This window comes from Erythranthe guttata, chromosome 1, assembly GCF_056151865.1.
Source record: "Erythranthe guttata isolate IM_541 chromosome 1, IM_541, whole genome shotgun sequence".
NCBI lineage: Eukaryota > Viridiplantae > Streptophyta > Magnoliopsida > Lamiales > Phrymaceae > Erythranthe > Erythranthe guttata.
The window spans coordinates 8,537,498-8,547,433 of NC_142533.1; the positions used below are offsets into that span (position 1 = coordinate 8,537,498).

General features: G+C 31.1%; 1 protein-coding gene across 1 annotated transcript; it reads left to right on the forward strand.

Moving 5' to 3' along the window:
• Positions 1-7,323: 7,323 nt before the first annotated feature.
• Positions 7,324-8,741, forward strand: LOC148772778 (xyloglucan endotransglucosylase/hydrolase protein 3-like). The gene is made up of 4 exons (XM_088821120.1): positions 7,324-7,524; positions 7,702-7,802; positions 7,899-8,098; positions 8,193-8,741. Exons 1-4 carry the CDS (start codon positions 7,356-7,358, stop codon positions 8,542-8,544), a joined length of 822 nt encoding a protein of 273 aa, XP_088677246.1. The 5' UTR covers positions 7,324-7,355; the 3' UTR covers positions 8,545-8,741.
• The last annotated feature ends 1,195 nt before the right edge of the window (positions 8,742-9,936 follow it).

Here is a 9,936-nt window from a genome sequence, read left to right on the forward strand (position 1 = left end):
TCTAGCTTTGTATTTGTCAATTGATCCATCAACTATGTACTTTCTTTTTAAGTGATTATGTTAGTCAATTGTCCCCAAGATACACCGACTTAAGGGTTTCGAATTTTGCAGCACAACAAAGTCGAACTACAACAAACAAAACGTGAGCTTTGGACTCTCTAAGCACGAAGGAAGAGATGAACAATATGTTTTATGTGCAGAGAATGCTTGGTTTTCGAATGAAATAATTTTCATTATGCAGAGCTCTATTTATAAGATTGGAAAACTTGTGTCCAAAAGACACAACTTTTAAAAAGAAAGGGGGCTCAAAAGGTGTGGTGTCTTTTCGCAGGGACCAAGCACCAACTCAACTTAAATAGCCACCTTTTCGTATGATAAGGCGCCACTTGGCGCGCACGTGGATAGTCGTGTCCGCCTACTGGACGATGATGTCCTCTAGGACACATGTCGCTCTCCGGTTAGCTAAGAGTATTAGTTTCGGATTAATTAATTTAGCCAACAAAACTTAATTAATTTTCGGTCCAAAATGAGCCAAAATCCACACATTTTCAAAGCCCAACCATGACTCGAGGTCATAGCGGGCTCAAGTTGAGCGGCATCAATGCGTGTGTGGCCTTCCACTTAAGCTCACACTTGTAGTTAATTATACTATTAGCTATCCACGTTCCACTATTTAAAGTGTTCTTGTCAAAGTTCTTTTTCCAATGTGGGGATGACTTTTCACCTTTCCCATTTCCCATAAATAGATCTTATTTAATAGGGTAAATTACACCCAGACCCCTGAGGTATACTTAAATAACCTTAAGGTCACTGTGGTATCGATAATTACACTCACCCCCTTGAAAGGTAGTTAAAAACTCTAACGGGATAATGCATTGGATACATTATTCCGATAGGGTTCCAATGGACTATTACAGTGGTGAAGATAACATAGAGTTATGGGGTGACATGGCTCCCTCAATATTTCTTAAATCACCCATAACTCTTTGTTGTCTTCACCACTTCCTGAAACCAATAGTCCGTTAGAACTCTAATGTAATAACACATCCAATGCATTATAAACTTTTCTGTAGCCGAAATCCGATATCGGGGATCGATCTTTTAGTCCAATCGTTTGAATCCTCAATCTTTTCTTCCATGGTTGTTGAAGATAGTGAGTTCTTCCTTTGTAAAATTTATTTTTGGGACTTTTCCATCTTCAGTCACTTGTTTGATTTTTTGCTCAGGAGGTTGTTCTTGCTCAATATATGTGAACATGTGGGAAAATATATGTGTTTGGAGGTTTTAATGAGTTTTTGTTTATATGAGTTGGAGTTCATCCTGGTAGAATTTTCACTATAACTCATGTTATCAGTTATCATGCCATGCGTATGTTTTTCACCAGGTTGTGGCAAGGTATTGGTTTTGTTTACACGATGGTGATGTGAACTTTCAGTTTGGTTTTCCGATGGGTTGGTGAGGGTAGGAACGGTGTTTTGTTGTGCGGCTATCAAATATGGTGGCGGTGGGGGGTCTGGAGGTGGCAAGAACACGAGATGTTCCTCATAGAGATGTTCTTTAGAGAGTTTCATTCGTTTTTCTATTTAAACATGGTTTTGGTTAAAAGGAATAAGGTTAAAATTTGAAAAAAAGAAAAGAAAAAAACTCATACACTATTTTACTTTTAATTATAAAGAAAAAGAAAAAAATAGATATTTTTTTTCCAATTTATTGACCAGATATATCGGTTTGACCCGGCTCAAACCGCCACACACAGCCACACCGCCGCAAAACACCTCAAACAGCCTCATCGTCCAAAAACCGATTTTCCAAACCACCTTACCAATATCGTAAAGATTTACGATCGCCACCAATATCGGCCGCCACGACCAATATTTCGAACACTCGAAAATAGTACCCCCTCGTTATTGAGCATTTTGACAAGGGCCTAGGAGTCTGCTGTTATGGTTAAATTACGAAAAAACCCCTCTCGTTTGGATAATTACATCTACCTCCTCAACTATGAATCTTCTTACACCTCCACCCTTATGGTGTCAAATTCAACATAATCATCTAAATTCCGTGGAATGTGCTCTAGTTTGTTCTTATTTTGTGTAAAAAATACAGTTTCTGATGCACCACAATCTGATATATACAAGCCAAACAACATATCTTATGATCATCTTGCTTCATAATGTGGAGCTCGAATAGGATAAAATGGGTACAAAAGTGATAATATTCCATTTAATCGAGAAGATTCCACCAAATTTGAAACCGTAAGGGTGGACGTGGAAGAAGATTTATAGTTGAGGGGGTGGTTGCGACCGAAACTGGAGGGCTTTTCGTAATTTGACAATAGCTCAGGGGTGGATGTAATTTACCCTATAATTGAATTATTTTTTACTTTCTTAAATCAATTTCTATTATTTTCGAAATTATTAGTATTATAGTTTTATTATTTTAATTCAGATTTATTACTTAGATTTAGTGGGTGGTTATTTTGAGTTTAATGGATAAATGATTTATTACATGTTTAATTATTCCACTAAGTGCTTATTTCGTGCAGGACATGAAGCTCCATTGACTTTATAAATAGGAGAATATCCAAGTTTATTTCTCACCATTTTTGAAGAGAGTTGAGAGCACAAAACTTAGGTGTAATTGGAACATCTTGTGCAACACCTTGTTTTCTGTATAGATTTCTCACTATAGAATTGAGTCTGTTTTGTCTTCAATCTCATTGAATACTGCTTTAATTTGTATTCCTAGAGTGCTGCTCAGTTATATTGTTCTAGATTATAGGAATTGGTTTACAAAGAAATCAACCTATGATTTCTTCTTACAAGAGAAGATCTTGCCTTCTCATTTGTATCCCTTTGAATACTGTTTTCCGCTTGTGAATGCACCATCCACAAGTTATATACTTGTGGATAATGATTTAAAACTTGTGTTGTTTAAATTCCACTGCAAAACAATTATTCACACAAGTTTTTGTTTATCTTCTTTAAAAATCTCTGAGTTTTACAAGTTGTATTTAAATTACACAAAGTCGGAGACATTGAATTCTTTCGTCTACATAATTTGCACATTCTGAAAACCAAGTTGTTTGCACCATAGTATATACCATCAAGAAGAGTAAGAGTTTCCGCCTTCATATTTATAGTGTTCTTATAGTCAGTGGCGAATCCATAACATGCATGACAACCGCATAGAAAACATGAGATAACCAATTTGAGCATCGATTTTATTTTATTTATTTCTTCCATCTACATAAAGGTGTTGCATGCAAATCCCTAGAAAAAGAATCCATTATTCATCTGTTTTCGTTCAGTCGAAAGGGCTTTTGAAGTGATCTACTGGAAATATTTTACAAACTCCCGGTTTCAGAATTGCAGAATTGGCATCGTGATATAAGAATTCACATCCCACCATTATTCGATCGCGATGAGTTTGGCAGATAGTAGCATGCTTTTCTTCTTTCTTTAATTTGGCAAGGGGTTTTTTTTTTTATAAAAGTGGCTGAATTCCTAGCCATTATCTATCGACTTAAGCTCTGTCAAAGTCTCCGGCTTACGCCATTCGATGTCGAAAGGTTAAACTGGGAAATTAATTAGAGTATATTTTTTGACAATGCATGGTTTACCGTCAGAAACATTTTGTGGCGCGCGACTGGGCTTACTCTCATCGGTACTTTTGATATGATTGCAATAGTATCGAAAGTATTTTATGTGCAACCGCAAGAAAATAACTAAGAAATTAGAAATATATTATTAAAACTCATATTCGCTCGCGATCATGCATCGAGTCTCCGGTATTTCAAGAAAAGGCAAAACAATCCTTTTAATTCTAATAAGGAAACCTAAAACTAGAAACCGAGGCGATTCTCTGTTCCAGTAACCACCTAACACCAACAAAAAATTGCGCTAGTGTAGACGGAATATCTCGTTCATTGTTGCACAACCCAAATGGCATGACTAGAGCGCGAATATATAAAAATTTTTAGCCTAAGATTAGAAATTCCTAAAATTTTGATAATAAATAATGGAAATATTTAATAAAGTTCTAAACCTAGCTATTTATACTTTAAAGTAAAAAAAAAATCATAAATTATACTAATCTTATATATTAAAGAAGTTAACGCTTGTGCAACCCTAAGCCATTTGTGTAATAATTTTTGTTTTTATTTTCTTCTCTACAATTTTTTTTTTCCTTTTCATTTAATTTTTTATCACGATCAAACTTTTTTTTAATCTACTATTTTTTTAGTTATTTTATTTTATTTTTATTTCTTATCTTAATTTTTATTCCGCTTTCTTGGTTATACATAGCATCTTTGTTATTTTTTTTATGTTTATTTTTTTTCTCTGCTAAGTTTCTAATCATTTTGTTTTATTTTTTTCTTTCTTATCTCAATAAGACTTTTTTTCTCTACTAATTTTCTATTTAAAAAAAAAAATTCTTGTATCAATGGAACAATTTTCAACTTTTTTGTTATTCTGATTTCTTTGTTACTGACAAATGTTTGATTATTATTATTTTTTTCTATATTACATGTTTCATTTATTTAACGACCAATCTCATATTATGATAATTAAGTGTATAAATTATTTTGTCGAGTTGTTTTTGTATGATCAGATTCGTATGAATGGTGTTATTTAAATAGCACTAATGAATTATATTATAATAGTGTAATATATCTCTTGTTATAATTTTCATTGTCATGTATTAAGTTAATTACTTTTATTTTTTAAATTTTGCAGTGCTATCCAATGCATCACACAGCAAAAAATACTAGTTTCAGCATAATGTGAAAACGCGTGTGGTGATATTTTTTTTACCTATACAACATGAAAAACTCTCAAAACTTATTTAAATATAAAAGTATGCTATTGAAAATATAGAGTACATATCGACTGTAGCATAAGAATTATGTAGAGATCATGATGTAAAAGACATTTATTTTGTTATGGACAAGATATGCTTATTTAACTTTTCGAATAACTTCATGCTTAGTAGTTAGTAATCTCTCACATTATACAAAAAATAAAAAAATAAAAAAATAAAAAAATAAAAAAATAAATGAATGCAAAAAATTAAAAATTACGTGTCATTGAGAATACTTAGAATTATTTATAATAGGAAATATTGCATATAATTGTGAGTTACTCTAATATATATGTTTTTCAGTACTTTGTTTAGCACATTAAGTTTTAGGACTATATAACATAATATATTGTGGAAGTACTTTTTTTCATTTTATCTTTTTAATTCTTATGTTTTTATTTTATTTTATTTATGTACCTTCCTCAAGTTATTATCAAAACAATTGAAATGTTGGAAAAATAAAAACATAACATAAATAAATAAAAATGGGCCCACATATAGGGGTTAAAGTCGATGGATTGGATTGGAATTAGCCTCTTCGGAAAAATTTCAAATCCAACATTTTCAGAATTTAAAAATTCGTTCATATTCCAAAAAGCCAGAAAATTTCGGAATTTTGGAAAAAAATCAGAAATCACATAACTTAGCGGAAATTTTCAAAATTTCAAAACTTAGCGGAAATTTTCTAAAAAAATCATAATTTTCCAAAAATAAGAACATCTCAGTCGGTAAAGTAAAACTAATAACTACTAAATTTCAGTTCAAAATAATTAAATAAAAATAAACTACATCATAATGTCTAATAAAACTTTTAACGACAATTCAGTATGCCAAAATTCTAAAACAAAACCTTAATCAAATTATTGTTTAGTAAAAAATAAAAAATTAAAATAAGTATTATGTATTGCATATTATTTATAGGTGTATCTTTTGGAAAAATAATCGGAATTAATTTCAGAAATTAAATCGAATCGAAAAGTGGAAATTCCAATTTTTTTTTATGTAATTCCAATTCCAATTAAAAAATTTTGAAAATTTCGGAAGTTGGAATGGAAAAAAGTTGTTCTAAAATTGGAACTTTTCGGATCTAAACCAGCAAAATTTCCATTCCAACTTGCACACCTATGCCTAAACGTTAAAATACAGTGAAATAATATAGTGTTTGAAAGCTCTAATAATGTACTTTTAAATACGAAAAAAAACTATTTTTTCAATGTCGAGTTTTGATAGAAAGCAAATATTTAAAAAAAAAAACTTGGAATATGAAAAGTTAAGCAATTAAGCTTTGAATCAAATATTAACCAACTTAATTCTTTCTCCTTTTAAAGCTATATAAGAAGACCAAAATATATTTACGAGTAATTATGTTCCCAAATAAAATGGAAGAAATCTTCCTAACATTTCTCAAACTATATAGATATAGATAAATGCTATATTTTATAGATACATCAAATCTAAAGTTGTATCTGAAATTGTGTTAGTTTATTTATTACTCTCTCTGTTCCATATTATATGTCGTTTTGGGTGGTTGCACGTATATTAAGATACTCAATAAATGTGTATAGATTATACCAAAAATAACATAGTAAATACCAAAATACCCTTGTGATTAATTATTTTTTAATTAACTAATTAAGAGTGATTAGGGACAAAATTGATAAAAAAAAATACAATTAATGCCTTATTGAAACTCTAAAAATAATTTGGGACCAAGAACAAAGGGAGTATTTGTCTTCTAAATACAGTTGGTCCTACAATATTTATTTTACCATTAATATATATCAATAATATTAATCAAAATTACTAAATTAACCTTATAAATTACTAAATTACTAAATTAACTTGTCATTTATAAATTAACCTTATAAATGACAAGCGAAACAACCTTCCATACTATTCCTACTTATAGATAGTTGTCATAATATTTTATAATGTATCGTTGAATTTCTTTCTTCATTTTAACTAATTAACATGATACTATTGTTGTAATATTTTGATATAACCAATAAACCTTATAGAACACCAAAAAAAGTAGTTAAGGACAAGAATACAATATTTATGTATGGTATGTATGCTATGTAAGAATACAATTAGATATTTTCATTTTTAGTCAATATAGTACATCTTATGTTAAATTTAAATAATTTTGTTGTGGTATAAAATAGTCTTAGAACTTTCAAAAATAAATTCTCTAATAAGAAATTCAATTACTAAGCTTTTGTTACATTGTTTAATTTTCATCCTTTTTTTTATATAATATTCTTGTAATGTTTCCTAGAACTTGTATCATTTTAATTAATATTACATAACAACGTTGTTGTAATATTTGATGTATTCAATAAACCTTACATATTTGTATATGAAAAAAAGTCAAGTGATATGATTAATTACGAGAATGCAACGTTTATGTATGGTAAGTATGTTCTATATAAGAGCGTAGTTGCATACAAGGAACCCATCATCTACAACAAAAATATTCTAACACTTGAATAATGGCATTCAAAATAATTTTAACCATTCTTCTTGGTGCTTTTTGTTTCCAAGCAACTGAAGCACTAAATACTAATTTTGATGCATACTATTCGTATCTTTGGGGAGGCGATCACTTTTCGGTTAATCCCCAACAATCTGAGGTTCAACTTAAATTCGATCGATCCTCAGGTACGTGTATATTAGAATATATAATTTTGGTTAATATCATGATATATAGGCGCCCTAAATACACTTGTTTTGATGTGGATGAACTGTGGATCTTTAACCGATACGTAGTTCGTATGCTTAACATATATTTTGAAGGAAAATTCTAATAATCTTACAACATATTTTTCACGTATATAGGTGCGGGGTTTCGGTCTAAATCGGACTACGGGTCCGGATTATTCCATATCAAGATGAAGTTACCAAGTAACAAATCAGGGGGAATTGTTCCAAATTTCTATGTAAATACTGTTTCTATTTTCATGTTTTTATCATTAAAAAAATTTGGTTACATTAATTGTATCATATATTTGATTGTATTTACCTGTAAATTGCAGTTAACTGCACTCCCAGATGGTGAAAGTTCAAGCAAACCTCATTTTGAATTTGACTTTGAGTTTCTAGGATCGACCGGGAAACTGCAAACCAATGTTTATAACTACGAATCTGGACATCGAGAGCAGACCTTTAACCTATGGTTTGATCCATCAGCAGATTTCCACACTTATGATATTCTTTGGAATCCTTCCCAGATAGTGTAAGTATAAACTAACTCCTTCAATTTCAATTGTTCCTATGTAATTCCTATATATATTACATAGTGACCACTTAAATCATTTATAATTGTGTAGGTTTTATATTGATAATATTCCTATGAGAGAATTCAAGAATAACGTTCCGGGGGTGTCGTATCCGAATCAGCCGATGCACATCGAAGCAAGTATATGGAATGCAGATTGGGCTGGAACGGTCGATTGGAGTAAAGCCCCTTTCTTCATGCACTACTCGGATTTTGGATTCAATGCATGTCCGGGCAACAATATGGCGGCATGTTCTGGAGATAATCTTTTCTGGAATAAATACAAGGCACTCACTGCTGTCGAGAAACAGAAGATGGCAGGCTATAGAAAGAACTACATGACTTATGACTATTGCGCGCAACCGAACACAAGAATGAAGGAATGTTCATACAATAACGTTTGATGTGGCTAATTTTACGTTATAAATAAAAGTACTTGTAAGTACCGCTGTATCATCACTTACATGTGCGCGTACGAGTGTGTGGTGTTACATAGAATATAAGGTTAGCTAGGTATATGAAAGGGTTGTATGTTCCATTATCAAGACACAAGGTTCTGCAAAAAATATAAAGCATATGAAATAAATTTATTTAGTTGCTATGTTACTTATTTTGGATGATTACATTCAATACCCGCATATTTAGACTAGTTTAAAAAAATGGTTCTTGATATTATGATTCTCATTAAGTAGAGTTATAAATCAAATATATCATTTGGAGATAGAGTTGTATATAAATCGCGGATCCACTCTAACCAAAAGTTGGACTCTGGTCATGACAAATTTAAAATTTGAGTTAAGGGTGTTCCAATTTTTATACAAATATAAAATAGGTAAATAAACAAAAGAAAAAAAAGGTCAAAAATATAAAATTTTACACTTTTTATGTACAAATTAACGTTTAGAATATCTTTTGTTGTTGTTCTATTTATTTAAGAACATTAATTATTTTATTAATATTATCTTGAACATTGTTTAATAAATCTTTCCCAATATACGTACCAAAATATCATATAACACATAATATCCATCGATGGCAAGGGCTGTGAGTTTTTTCTTAGTTTTTTTTCCCCAAAAAAAATATTTATATCATTAATAAAGGGGGCCTCGTTAAAAAACCATGCCGGCCTATAGCAAGGAAATGAGTGCACCTATATTACAATTGAGATTCAAGCAAGGAAAAATCCTATCTAAACAATAAGAACATTCACAGTCTAAAGTTCCATAATCCCAATTTTATTAAAAGATGATGCATCTCTAAAAACATCTTGATGGTTTGTATGCGTATACACCCAATCAACAAGGTGGTCTCCCGCCATAGTTTTAAGATGCGATTTACTTGGATCATACAAAGTCTATGCATGTTATTTGGAAGGTATATTTTGAAATGAGTTCTTGAACAAAAAATTAGGACGGAAAAGAAGTCGAGGCTAGAATTGTATTGTTTCTCCGTAAGATAAGATTGGCCAGTACAAGTGATTACGTTGGTCAATTGTCCCCAAGGCACAACGACTTAAGGGTTTCAGTCCCCAAGGTACAACAACTTAAGGGTTTCAAATTTTTCATCACAACAAAGTCGAACTACAGCGAATAAAACATGAGCTTTGGACTCTCTAAACACGAATGAAGAGATGAACAATATGCTTTATGTATGTAGAAAATGCTGGTTTTCGAATGAAATAATTTTCATTCTGTAGGGGCTCTATTCATAGGATTGGAAAATTTATGTCCAATAGACACAACTTTTAAAAAGGAACGGCGCTGAAAAGGTGTGACATGTTATCGCAAAGACCAACC